Consider the following 14,636-nt stretch of genomic DNA (forward strand, 5'->3'; position numbering starts at 1 on the left):
ATATACATATATATATGTCCAATACAACATTTTTAGTCAAAGGAACAAATAGAGACATTTACAGAAGCATTACCATTGTGGTAAAAGGTGTGTGTGTGTGTGTGTGTGTGTGTGTGTGTGTGTGTGTGTGTGTGTGTGTGTGTGTGTGTGTGTGTGTACGTACGTACGCGCGCATTTATTTACATTGAGTTGGGGAATATGAAGGAAAAAAATATTAAAAGGAGAGAAATAACAGTATTAAAATCACATTTTTCTATTAAATTTCAGAAAGTGTCCTCTCTAGTTTCACAGTTTTATTAACAACTTTTGTTAGTAAACCAAGTTACTGTACAGTTATCAAGTATGTTCTATTGCAATAGTGTATATAAATACAGTCTTCTCGGAGTTTACAATTCTTAAATACATTGTTCAACATGGCTGCTAGAATAAATTGTTTACTACTATACATCTTTTTTTAAACATTAAAAAATTATATTAACTCATCTGAACTCTGGGGGGCAATTTTGAATTAGGTAATCAAGTGGTACAATAAAAGAGTGACCCCAACATCCAGTTCTGATTCCAGTTAAAAATTCAGACTAAAGATATCACAATCTGTAAGAAAAGAAAGAACATGGATGATATAAATGATGAATTATAACAAAGAACAGTTATGAAAATAATGCTGGAGATCACAAATTAAAAATGGGGAAAATACGGCAAAGGAAACCCTGGAAATCCATAAAAAATAATATTTCAGTGACTGGCTACATATATGTTCATTCTGCTCTAAATTTGGAAATCAACAAAAATCCCCTAACATCTCTTCACATGTCATTTTATTTACATAAGCAGACTTGAGCAAACTTCTCAGTTGGCTCCCATGTTCTTTAATAAAAATTACATAAACCAGAATATAATAAAAAGCTACATGAAACCACCAAATGGCAAGCTCTCCCGAGCAGCCCCTTCACCGTGCAGACCCAGCCTCTGGGCCTCCTCTCCTTCCCCCAGTCCCTTGGTTTTGCAGCAGGCCCACCTCAGCAGCTGCCGCCACCATCCCCCCACTGCGTCCTGCCAGCAAGCCTGGCAGCAGGGTGGGATTCAAATCCCCCAGCTTCCACTTCCACCAAAGGCTAAAGCCTTTTCAGCTGAAAAAAGCAGTTTTAGAAATTTAGTTGGAGTAATAACTACAAGAGGTACGAAGCAAGAAGCAAAAAAGCACGGAGGGCTTGTAATAAGTTGTGGTCCTCTGACCTATCTTCACTCAACCTGAAAACCATGCTCTCTAGGATGAATTACTTGGAACTTTCAGTTCTTAAGTAGTTAGATTTCTTACACTGCTATTTCTTATTTTATCAACTTTATATTGTTTAAATCCTGCTATGGCAAACGAGAACTGAGCTCATGTAACCATTTTCCCTCCTCCCTTCTTGAGTACAAGTTTTATTTCTCTGTAATTTAAAATTAAATCTTTCCATGCTTTGTCTGCAGACATTCCAAAAGTTGAAAATCAATGTACTGTTTACATGACTATGTAAATATTTTTCTCTGTAGCACCTAATCTTTCGCTAGGAGGGCATTCTTAGTAACCTATACAACTTTTTGCCTTTCATGGAGTTTCTAATTGACTTTCATTTCCCCCCTTACATTCTTAAGTTATCTAAGGTATGAATCAATTTTTTTCCTCCAGACGCATCCCTCTTGGGAGTGCTCCATTCTCCTGCTCCAATTTGAACTGCCTGCTGCATGGGCCTGCTGTACAAATGTCACTCTGGGTCAGAGTCCTTCTCTTTGCTTTCTTGAAATTCAAGGTCTTTTGTTTTCTTGATTTGCTTATATTGCTACTGCATATCTTAAAATAACTTGGTAAGAAAGTATGCAAGGAAAAGAAGCCCTTTCTGAATCCTTATATGACTTGAAAATGTACTTATTCTGCCTCTATGCTTGACTGGCTAGACACAGACTTCATTTTTCCTCAGACTTTTGGATTTATTCTTCCATAATCCTCTAGCATTCCACGTTGCAAGAGAAAAGTCTGATACCAGTCTAATTCCTGTTAATTTATAAGTTGTTATAAGCTCTTTACAAGCTTTCAGAAGAGCTTCCGCCATCCTTAGCCTCTGGAGATTTTACAGTGATGTGTATGTGCGGTGGACCTTTTCCCACTTGTCCGGCTGGCTTAGTCGTTTGTTTATCCACTCCACTCCACGACCCCGGACCCAGTCCACCTCCCTATCCCACAGGAACATGAGCTCCGTGGAGAGCGGGAACTTGGTTTGATCTGCTGCTACAGTCAATTCTGACACACAGCCGGGGCTCAATAACCATTTTTTGAATGAACAGTTTTGCTTGGATTTGAAGTTGTGTGCCTCTCACTGGTTTGGAAATTTTTCTTATATTAGAGTAGTCTTTTGATATTTCCTCTCCTCTGTCTTCTCTGTTCTTTCTTTCTGGAATTTCCATGAAATGAATATTGGATACTTTATAACATTTTTTTCTTTCCTATTTTTCATCCCCTTGTTGTTTTGCTCTTTACACTGAGAGTTCCTTGATTTTAACTTTCAATGTGTGCAATAAGTTTAAAAAAATTTCCAGTTACTCTCTTTTTCTCAGGTTGTTCTTTATTTCTAATATCCTGTTCACTATTTTGCAGATGCAGTATCTTCTAAAATTTCTCTCGGGACATGACTTAGAGGCTTGTTTTGTTTTTTTAAAGCTCTCTTTTGTTCTCTCCGGAATCTATTTTTCGGTTACACCTTGACCTTTTTCTCCTTTACACTGCAGGCTTTCCTTACCTATCCGTCCGTCCCTGTCTGTTCCCACTTATGAAGAGTAAGTTAACAGCCTAGACGGGTGCCTGGAGAACCCTGTGCCTGTGTGCAGGGCTTACTGACTGGCAGGCTTTGCTTTAGATCAGAGTTTTCAGTCTCAACACAACTGACATTTTGGAGCTGGATAATTCTTTGCTTTAAGGCTATCCTACGCACTGTGGGATGTTTAGCAGCATCTCTGGCCTCTACTGATTAGACGCCAGTACCACTAACCACCTCCAAGTGTCACAAACAGCAATGTCTCTAGGCATCGCTAAATATCCCTTACGGGGTGAGGGTGAGTAAATTATCCTGTTGAGAGCCCCAGCGTTAGAATGAGGGAGCCGATCCTTCAGAGATCAGGGGATTTTCCTCTGGGTCGCATTCTCTTCTGTCTACTCTAGTTCTCGGCAGACGGTTTATTCTCCTTCTTTGGAGAAGAACCCTGTGTTCTTCCAGTTCTTTGGGCTTCCTACGCAGGCTGCACACTGGGGTTAAAGGAGGGTGTGACTGGCCCGGATTTAGATCTTCAGTTAGCCCCCCTCTCCTCCTACTCTCTAGAGCCTTCGATTCTATTTCAGAGGCTCCGTGTTGGAGGCTGTCTGGGGTCCTACTGGTCGGTGGGCTGTCGCGTCTGCTGAGGAGCCCGCGAGGAGGAGTCTGGCTGCGCGTTGCCCGCCTTCATCGGTCAGTCGCCGTCCATCCGCTCCGCCTCACAATCTGCTGAAATCTCATCAGCTAACTGACTTCTACCATATTCCTTTCACCACTCTGAGTTCACCCCTCTTCCTTCCTTTATGATTATTTTCCTGCGGACTCTGTTATATTAAGTAAGTCCTCTTCCATTTTAAGTTTTACAGCTAACGGGTTAACAGAGAGGCAACAATAAAAATGGGGAAGTTTTAGAGATGCTGTGAAGTCTCTTGGTTGGTGGTCTATACAGCCTGCCCGCCCACCTGCTCTCCTTCCCTCTCTGCCTATAGTTTCTGACTCCTTCGCTGAGAAGGTGATTGGATACTTCAGTTGTGCTTGTCTTTCACTTTTGGTTTACGCAATCTGACTCTGAAGGACAGTTCTGGATCTACCTTGTTACAGGAGAAGGAGAGAAAATACCCTGAGGATTTTCCTCAGAGAAAAATGACTAGGTCGAGCACTGATTCTTATGCTTTGATCTGCAGAGTCTCTTGGGAGTTCATTGGGTAATACAGATGCCCAGACCCCAGCCCAGCCAAGATCTACCCAATCTGACTACGGAGGATCAGGCTTGCGGGCTGGTGGATGGGGGATAGTGAGCAATGAATCTCAGGGCTACAGAGCAGTGGCAGCTCTCAGAGAAAAGGGAAATAGGCTTCCGTTGAAAGGAAGAAAGTCATGGGCTTGGGAAGGAGCAGGTGCGGAAGGTCAGAAACAGAAGGCGCGAAGGTCACGGTACCTGAATAGCATGCAAAGCTGCTCAATGTTTTTATGTCACTAGAGGTTCAAAGAAAAGGTCTGTGGACTTGGATTAAAGTTTAGTCCACAGAAAAAATCCAGGAGAATAAAACAATTTATGATTTCAAAGATACAGCAAACAGGGCTTCCCTGGTGGCGCAGTGGTTGAGAGTCCACCTGCCAATGCAGGGGACACGGGTTCGTGCCCCGGTCTGGGAAGATCCCACATGCCATGGAGCGGCTGGGCCTGTGAGCCATGGCCGCTGAGCCTGCACGTCCGGAGCCTGTGCTCCGCAACGGGAGAGGCCACAACAGAGAGAGGCCCGCGTACCTCAAAAAAAAAAAAAAAAAAAAAGATACAGCAAACACAAATGAAAGAGAAAGCGCTTAAATCCCCACTTCGTGGTCTTCCCCTTACTCTACCCTACAGAACAGTCCTTTTTTTTAAACATTATTTTGTTGAATTCTACCAGTCTTTGAGCATTTCACCTACTATATGCTGTGTTGAGTATTAGTCTCACAGTTTAAAAAAAATTTTTTTTGGCCACACGGCTTGCAGGATCTTAGTTGCCCGACCACGGATCGAACCCCGGCCCCCTGCAGTGAAAGCGTGGAGTCCTAACCATTGGACCGACAAGGAAGTCCCAGAACAGTCATTTTTATACTTCTGTAAACTCAGTGAGAGCAAGAACTCTTACTACTACTATCTTTGTATGTGCCCCATGGTATTTAAGACAGCATCTTACATCCTGTAAGCATTTGATAAATGCTTTTTGAATTTTAAAAAGTGACTATAATTTTAAGCAGATCATAAACAAACCCAGCAATTTCTCATTAGGAGCTGAATTAGTTCAGAGCGCTGAACACATCTGCTTACCTGCTAGCCTTGAATCCTTTCAATTTCTGTACAAAGAATGACTCAAGAACTTCTGCACACTGGTAAAAAGGAGAGTCACTTGGATTGTAGTAACGACAATTATCAAAAATTTTGGTCATGTCTGCTACAAATTCCGTCAACTTTTCATAGTATCTTCTTTGTACTCTTTCTTCCATGGTGGCAAGGTCTTAAAAACAAAATGTAAAAGATTTTCAAAGCTTTAAGGTTGTTCCACTGTGAATACTGCCTGCAGTTCTGACAAATAAGAATACATAACATCTTGCCCAAGCAGTCCTGGAACCAGGCTGGTTAACCAGTGAAGACTACATAGCAATTCTTGAAGAAAACAGAAGCACTTTTCCAATTTTGTTTTTGATTCGGGGTCTAAAAGATAAATCTTGGCTACCGTTAAGAAGGGTCTTTTACTTTCAATTAACTACAGAGAATAGCTCTTTATTCAATTGGTTTGAAACAAAGGAAACACTACAACAACATGAACAATACATATCTAAGTATAACACATTTTCACATGCAAACAACTGATTAAATACCTTACATGTACAAAGAGAAGGAGGAGTCCAGAATTAAGAATAAAATCTCTGTGGTTTTGTGATCCTTGTATTAGGCTTTAATAATATAATTTTGTTTCCTTTTAAATTTTTATTGTTACCTTTTATTGGTGACAAGTGATACTGACTTACCGATTATGTTGGTAATGATATAAAGTGTCTACTTAAAATAAACTTAAGGGAAAAATATTAGCTGATATGAATAAAAATAGTAGTACGTAATAGTAGAGGTAGTATACAGAAATGAAAAAAATTACTAGGGTGGTACACAGGTAACTGCTTTGGAATACTGAGCTAAATCCACCCAAAATAACAGTGGGTCCCAGGAGACAGCTGTGCTTGAAGGAGAATTCCATATACAATATGACATAAAAACCTGGGAGAGTAAAAGGTCAGTGATCTCAAATCAATCTAGGATTGATAGATAACACAATTCCTAACTAAATCTCAATAATTACTTTAGAATTTGAGAAAATAATTTTAAAGTACATTCGAAAAATAAAAGTGTAAGAATATCTAAGAAACATTTGAAAAATAAAAGTAAAGGGAGAAAATTTAATCTATGAGACATTAAAAAAAATTATAGGGACTTCCCTGGTGGTGCAGTGGTTAAGAATCCGCCTGCCAATGTAGGGGACATGGGTTCGAGCCCTGGTCCGGGAAGATCCCACAGGCTGTGGAGCAACGAAGCCCATGTGCCACAACTACTGAGCCTGCGTGCCTAGAGCCCATGCTCCGCAACAAGAGAAGCCACTGCAATGAGAAGCCTGCGCACCGCAATGGAGACCCAATGCAACCAAAAATAAATAAATAAATTTATATGAAAAAATTTATAAAGCTGTGATAACAAAACGTGTGGCACTGCACAACATGATACAAACATTAATGGAACTGAATTCAAAACAGGAACAGACCTAACTGTATTCAGCGTAAGAATTTCACCTATGTTGAGGATGTCATTTCAAATAAGCAGAGACAGGAAGAATTCATTAATAAATTGGGTTGAGGCAACTGCCTACCTATATTTGAAGAAAAATTCTACCTCATACCATATGCCATATATACCAAAGTAATCCGAGGTGGATTAAAATTTAAGGACAAAAATGAATGTAGTTAATCACTGAATTGTGCATATAAAAGTAGTTAAAATGGCAATTTTATGTTATACATATAATATTTTAACACACAAACACGTCTTTGATAGTTCCAGTTTACGCAGGTAGGGGGAAAACGTGTAAACAAGAACAGCTGCAAAAATGCACCCAGTCTGATTAAATTCCACACAAGACTTGGGCACATCCATTCTGTGTAGGTCACATAAGCTGTACAGGTAGGCAGAAAGCTTAAACACAGCCTGCCAGAATATCACCATATTCAGACTTAAGTTCTGGGCACTTCCTGACTAATTGTAATGAAGTATGTGAGTAGTGTTTGGACATTTTATGATTTCAACTTAATTAGTATCCCTTAAAAAAAAAAAAAGTACTAGGAGAACATACAGGTAAGTATTTATATATCTGGGGTAGGGAAAAAGGCTAAAAATACAACTCTTAAAGGTAGAATTCATAATAATTAATAGATTTGAATTTAAAAAATGTTAAAAACTATCATATGACCAAACAATTGCCATAAAACATTAAAATATCCTTAGTTTATAAATAACCCTTAAGTAACACTGACAACAGTATGAATATATCAAGAGCAAAATGGCAAAATACATAAATAGGGAACTCATGCAGAAGTACAAACAGTAATAAGCACATCACTAGTTACTGAAGACAGGCAAAGCCTAACAGTCACTTCCTTTGCCCAAATTAGCAGAAATTAAAAATTATATAACATCAGCCTATTAACAGAGGCTACCTCTAAAGGTGGATGAAAGTGGTGGTAAATTTTACATTTTACTCCCTATATCTCTGTAACATCTGCATTTGTACATCAAACATATTCTTTCGAAATAAGTCTTTACAAAGAAAAATTTTTCTCCTCGAAAGAGTGATAATGCTCAGGGTTTTCAAGTGTGCAGAGAAAAGGGTACAGATATATGCTATCAGTGGAAACTGGTTCAATCTGCTGAAGTGCAATTTGAAAATACTTACCAAAAGCCTAAAAAGTATACATACCCTTTGGTACAGAAATTCTATTTCTAGAAATTTTTTCTAAGAAAACAAACAAGAACAGGGCAGACGCACAAGGATGTTCACAGAAGTGTCATCTATAGCAGCAAAAACTGCAGACAGCCGAAAAATCCATTATGGAGGGGTGATTAAATAAATTACCTTAACGTCATACAATTAAAACGATGTAGGGGGAACGTCCCTGGTGGTGCAGTGGTTAAGAATCTGCCTGCTAATGCAGGGGACACGGGTTCGAACCCTGGTCTGGAAGACCCCACATGCCACTGAGCAACTATGTCCGTGTGCCACAACTACTGAGCCTGTGCTCTAGAGCCCGTGAGCCACAACTACTGAGCCCCCATGCCACAACTACTGAAGCCCATGCGCCTAAAGCCCGTGCTCCGCAACAAGAGACGCCACCACAATGAGAAGCCTGCACACCGCAACAAAGAGTAGCCCTGCTCACCGCAACTAGAGAAAGCCCACGCACAGCAATGAAGACCCGACACAGCCAACAGTAAAATAAATAAATTTATAATCAATCAATCAATCACGTTAGTCTGTATCTTTCCAGACATTTGCTATGCATCTCTAAACACATGTACGTACCCTTAGAAAACATACAACTGTTTACTGCTTAAAACCTAAGAATTGCTCTGCAACTTTCCTATTTCTTTCAACAATATGCTTGGGAGACCTGTATCATCTGTATGTACATACCCACATAAAATGCTGTTTATCTTGGTGGTATTAAGAAAAGAAAAGAAAAAGACAGGAAAACATTCTAGCTCTTCAAGAGAAGAATTTTGGCTAAATAAGTTAAGGCATATTCAATTTACAGACTATACAAAGCCATTAATATCATGTTATTGAAGATTAATGACACAGGAAAATGAATGCCAGACACAAACATTTACTATATGATCTCAATATTTTTCTTTTTTAAAAAAATGTTTTTAATTTACACACACACACAAACACACCAAAATGTGATACCATTCAGTGAGAAAAAGATCAAAAGTGCATTTATCTTTTCTTACTTTTTTTATTTCTTAAATTTTCTATAATCAAGTTATTTTTAGAAGCAAAAGACATCTATTTATTTAAATAAACACCTCAGGTACTTTCTCAAAGGAGATTATTCAAATCTGAAATGTGTACAATGATTAGTTTCTTCTATCTTAGACATGAGGAGGATAGAGGTAACAGCGACTTACGTATTTATGGTTTTTCTTCCCAAAGATAAGCCCTCATTTATCTCTTCTTCATGGTTCTGCATCTTTGAAGTTGCCATCAATACAACCCGTCTTTTCTATTTTTTTTTTTTAAAACCTGGTTGAACTTTAATTCCTTTAATTTTTTCCTTTTATTTTTAAACTGAGGTATAACTGACACAGAACACTGTGGTACCTTTATGTATACAATGCGATGATTTTTTTAAAAAAATTATATATTTTTGGCTGTGTTGGGTCTTCGTTGTTGCGCGGGCTTTCTCTAGTTGCAGTGAGTGGGGGCTACTCTTCGTTGCGGTGCATGGGCTTCTCATTGAGGTGGCTCTTCTTGTTGCGGAGCACGGGCTCTAGGCACACGGGTTTCAGTAATTGCAGCACGCGGGCTCAATAGTTGTGGCGCACGGGCTTAGTTGCTCCGCGGCATGTGGGATCTTCCCGGACCAGGGATCAAACCTGTGTCCCCTGCATTGGCAGGCGGATTCTTAACCACTGCGCCACCAGGGAAGTCCCAATGGGATGATTTGATGCTTGTATATATTGAGAAATCATCACCACAATACTTTTATTTAACATCCATCACCACATATAGTTACAAACTTTTTTTTTTGGTGATGAGAACTTTTAAGATCCACTCTCCTAGCAACTTTCAAATATACAATAAAACCATACCCATTTAAAAAATGCTTAGCTAGCCGTTTGGAATATTTTCATCAGCTAGAGCTAATTTTTTGGCAGTTTTGGAAGCTTTTAGCTATGTTTTAATTTCTATAACTTCTTTCGTAGATAAAGTATTTTTAATATAATCACCGGTAGCTGTTCATCTTAATACAGTAAATCCCCTACATATGAATGAGTTCTGTTCTGAGAGCACGTTCGTAAGTCTGACAAAGTTAGCCCAGGTACCCAACTAACACAATCAGCTATGTAGTAATATACTATAATAGGTTTGTAATACTTTTCACACAAATAATACATAGAAAACATTTTTAATCTTACGGTATAGTACTGTATACTTGAAAAGTATACAGTAGTACCAGCCACATCACTGATGCTTTTATGCTTGCTTCCAGACATCCTGGGCTTGAAATAAAGATACTGTACTACTGTACTCTATACAGTACTGTACAGTAAAGTACACAAAAGCACAACCACTTGTAGAGGATGCACACATGTGACAATGGACACCAGACCCGTGAACTAACTTACATGACTGGACATGCGAATGCACATTCGCATCTTTGAAAGTTCGCAACTTGAAGGTTTGTTATGTAGGGGACTTACTGTACAGTTACTTGTAGCTGTTATTTAGTACCATTTTTATTTTCTGGGCAATGAGGCTATATTCTCTTGGATTTCTTCCTTTGCTCTCCTTCAGGAAAAGATGAAGAAGAGGTGACAGGAAAGATGAGAGGCTCACAAGGACCCCAATCCGTTCACTGACTTCATTCATTATACAGTAGAGAATACTCTGCTCATCCTTTGATTTTTTTTTTTTTTTTTTTTTTTCTTTTTGCGGTATGCGGGCCTCTCACTGTTGTGGCCTCTCCCGCTGCGGAGCACAGGCTCCGGACGCGCAGGCCCAGCGGCCATGGCTCACGGGCCCAGCCGCTCCGCGGCATATGGGATCCTCCCAGACCGGGGCACGAACCCGTATCCCCTGCATCGGCAGGCGGACTCTCAACCACTGCGCCACCAGGGAGGCCCTCATCCTTTGATTTAGCTACTCCTCTACTGATGGCTATTTATTTCATTTTCAGTATTTCTGCAATTATGAACACTGCTGTGATGAACACCATACCTGTGCACATGTAAATCCTAAGAGATGAGATTGCTGGGTCCAAAGGTACACATACTTGAACTTTAATACATACTCCCAGTTTATCCTACAAATGACCATATACCAGTTTGGACCCTCACCAGTCTTGCTCAGCATATCTTCATGATATATCAATTTTTTGGATGATAAATGAAGTAGCTGCTGAGACTTCTGAAAAAACTCTGTGTCCAACTCAAGCACTTACCCATAGGTTCCTTAATAACACCGTAATAATCTGGCGCATCATTAGGATCCACTGGTTCAAGGAAAGGCCAGGCCATCTTATGGGCCTATAATGAAACAAAAAGAAGACATCATTATTGTCAGGTGGAAATGACAATTTCACTTAAGTTTCCCATTTGAGTTCTTTCATCCATCGACCTTTAAACTGGAAAAGTCAGTTTTAAACTTGAGAGATGAAATTATTTATACTTAGATGATTTTTGCTGTAGTCACAGATTATCTCAGATGAGCATGCTCTGTAATAATGGTTCTCAAAGAGAGGTCTGGGACCTTGGCCTGGAGCGGGGATGGCGGAGCACTAGCTTAGGAGTCAAGGAACCTGTACTGTGGTCCCTTCACGATAATCTGCCAACTGAGCGATGCTGGCACTGCAATCACACCTATTAAACTGGAGTGGGATGGGTTCCAAGTGTGGAATGGTTACCTCTGCAGGCTAATGATGTGGCAGAGGTGTGATGGTGATGTTAAATAACATCCAACCACATATTGAGCTATTGTTCTCGTTCCAGTTCTTTCAACGCTTCTAATTATGATTACAACAGGAGGAAGTGTCAATCTAGCACTCCTATGTCTGGAATACATCTCTAATACTTGCTCATCTTAGAAGCCACCCCCACCTTCCTTCTTATTTTTAATAAGGGAGGGAAGGCTTTGGCCCAGAGCCTTAGATAAGCATTTGTATCTCACTAGAATTTAATCAAATTGCTTTTCAATCAATGGTGGTAAGATAGCTTTCTTTAAAAATAAAATTTAGGTTAAAAATAATGAGTCAGGGCTTCCCTGGTGGCGCAGTGGTTGAGAGTCCGCCTGCGGATGCAGGGGACACGGGATCATGCCCCGGTTCGGGAGGATCCCACATGCCATGGAGCGGCTAGGCCCATGAGGCATGACCACTGAGCCTGTGGGAGAGGCCACAAAGTGAGAGGCCCGTGTACCGCAAAAAAAAAAAAAGAAAAAAAAATAATAATGAGTCATTTTAAACATGAGCATTAGCTAAACAACAACAGTCGGCACGGGAAGGACTGAAGTCTGTGGAGCACTTCAGCTGGGAGTCACTAAATAGTCAGGTGCTCTAAGACTGTAACGGTCAAACCCCAGGCGTGGTTCCAAGGTCACGCTGACTGACTTCATCTTTAAATGCTGCACAGAGAGCGGTTTCTCACCTGTAAAGAACGCAGCACCCTCTTCAAGCCCTCATAGTCTTTCTCTGTTAGTGGCGTGAGCACTGTCATGGCATCCTCTGTTGACTGGCACTGTGGACAGACATACTCGTCAATGAGTTCTGCCTCACTTTGCAAGATGCCAACGCAGCGCCCATGGTACCAATTCTGACACCGATCACAGCCAATATAAAATCTGCAAGATCCGAAATGGAAATGTGAGTTCAAAACAGATGGGATCACGTTACTTATAATTTACTTTAAAAAGTAATAAAACATGCATCGAAAATATTCTAACCCTGGGATATAAAATAGTTTTAGTATTATAATTGTTTTAATACTTTTGAAGATTGACATTCCAATGAGTTACTTTAGTATTTCTGATGTTAAGAACAAGCATTAAAGGTTTAAGAACACTGTCAAAATTGGAGAACCAATATGAAGAAAAATGTAAAACATTTAATTGACTTTAAAGCTCAAAACAAAATAAGGACAAAAATCTTTCAACTAATGCCATATCAAATGGGAAGCTGATACTGGCCACCCAACTGGGAGTTCAAAATCCTAAAGCTGTTTAACAGAGTCTTGGAGCTTGTACCCAAATTAGTGTTTTTCTAACCTGCAATAAAGCACCATTTCAAAACACTGATAAAGTCCAAACGAGTCAGGCTATTTTAATCTCATTAATTTCGATGTTACATATTGAAGAATCAAGTCTACCATTAAACCACATTTTTCCCAATGTATCTCAAACATTCACTATGAAGCAACATAAATTTTGAAGGGGAGGTAAAGAGGGAAGAAGAGAAAAATATTGGAAAAGAATTTGTAATGTAAGTGTATAATATATGCAGAAAAATACCTTGCTTTTTATTTTAAAACAAATAAGTAACCAGTCAGAGCAATTTGGCTTCCTAAATTATTAAATATGATGCTCTTATCAGAACTCACTGTGACTCATCATAAGGTGTTCTGCAGATACAGTACAATTCCTCACTGTTGCCCTCTTGTGCCCGTTTACAATCATTACAGATGTACACATCCATTTTCTTAGCCTCCTTTTCTGTGATGCCAACACATTCTCCATGATACCAGTTAGTACAAAGATCACAGCCAATATAGAACCTAAAAGCATTCACAATGAAAATGACAATGTAAATTGTCATTTTGAGCTGCATGGTACGTAAGTCTGTCTTCCCTGTCCTGATTCACGTTCTTACAGGATAACTTTCTGCAATGAGTCAGCTAAACATCCTGAATCCAACCATTCTAACCCTGACAAACTACAGCATCTGATACTATATCAAGTGTGGGGACACAGAGTCGCTCACATCAATTTCAACAAATACACTATTTAGTGAAACGTGGGTCTTTAAAAACACACTGGAATTTGAAAAAATAAACAACACGCTGATGGTAATGTCTCCCTCTTAATGAATGTGTGTAAAACTGTAACAGGCACAAAAACCAAAGCCAAAGAATCAAAGACTTACATCTGTCAAACCTATGCCACAGAAGCCATTTCAAAATCAGGGCTATTTCTTAGATAGGTTTGAAAATGTATCTCACGATTTAAATTTGAAAACAAAGCAAAGCGCAAACACCAAGTAGAAGTTACACTACAAGGAACATGCAGGAGGTCAGCCAGTTGTAGAAGATAAATGGTAAAAACATGGTATGAAGAAGAAAACTAAAAAAGGTACATGTAGTAATTCAGTTTCTACCAAGTTTTCTAAGTAAATATTGGAATTTAATCTAATTTTAACAGACTATGACATGGGCCAGTTTTTCAGTTAATAGAATGTGTGTGACGATGTGGAGTGGCCAGGTTAATTAGCTGGTGAGGAACTACTTCAGTTCAAAAACAGGGACACACGGTGTGGAGTGATGTAAGGATAGTTAATCTAAAACCACAAGAGGGTCTACAAGATGGGGCCGTATGAGTGTGTAATTGTGGGTAATCAGTTAATTAATCCTCAAGTCTTTTGTAATGTAAGATCCCAAATGGTAAAGTGAAAAGCATCTCTATGACAAACACACAGTGTATCAAAGTGTTGACGAATGCTCTGGAGTAACGCCTTGTCAAAGTCACGGCAAGAATAAGTGTGAATTGCAGGGAACGAGACTGGCCTTGCTGATACCATTGGTTCTACGAAGGTGTTTCTTGGCAGACGCGCCTACAGGAATCGAAATAGTCCTCAAGCTTCCACCTAACCTGCTTTTGAACGTAAAGGAATAATGGTTGTGTGGTGTATCCTATTGCCACTAACTTTTTTCTTTTGAATTATGACTCCCGCATGATTTTCACTGCCGCATGTGGAGGCCTTCAGGGCATTTTGGTATGCTGCCTTCACCAGGTGGTGGGCTGTGTGTTCTGGAAGTGAGCTCAGGACTTGAAT

General features: G+C 39.7%; 1 protein-coding gene across 14 annotated transcripts in view; it reads right to left on the reverse strand.

Moving 5' to 3' along the window:
- The window catches only part of BPTF (bromodomain PHD finger transcription factor), a 144,352-nt gene that overhangs the window by 1,145 nt on the left and 128,571 nt on the right, over nucleotides 1–14,636 (reverse strand). For 8 of the 14 annotated variants that reach the window (XM_060080485.1, XM_060080482.1, XM_060080483.1 and 5 more), the window contains 4 exons: nucleotides 13,189–13,362; nucleotides 12,241–12,433; nucleotides 11,040–11,124; nucleotides 5,101–5,287 (listed from right to left, as the gene is read on the reverse strand). In XM_060080485.1, coding sequence (XP_059936468.1) covers nucleotides 5,101–5,287; nucleotides 11,040–11,124; nucleotides 12,241–12,433; nucleotides 13,189–13,362 — 639 coding nt within the window. Of the gene's footprint in view, nucleotides 1–88; nucleotides 595–5,100; nucleotides 5,288–11,039; nucleotides 11,125–12,240; nucleotides 12,434–13,188; nucleotides 13,363–14,636 lie in introns of those variants that run through there. The other 6 variants (XM_060080489.1, XM_060080487.1, XM_060080488.1 and 3 more) reach the window with 2 other exon arrangements.

The sequence above is a fragment of the Mesoplodon densirostris genome, chromosome 18 (genome assembly GCF_025265405.1).
Source record: "Mesoplodon densirostris isolate mMesDen1 chromosome 18, mMesDen1 primary haplotype, whole genome shotgun sequence".
NCBI classification, from domain to species: domain Eukaryota; kingdom Metazoa; phylum Chordata; class Mammalia; order Artiodactyla; family Ziphiidae; genus Mesoplodon; species Mesoplodon densirostris.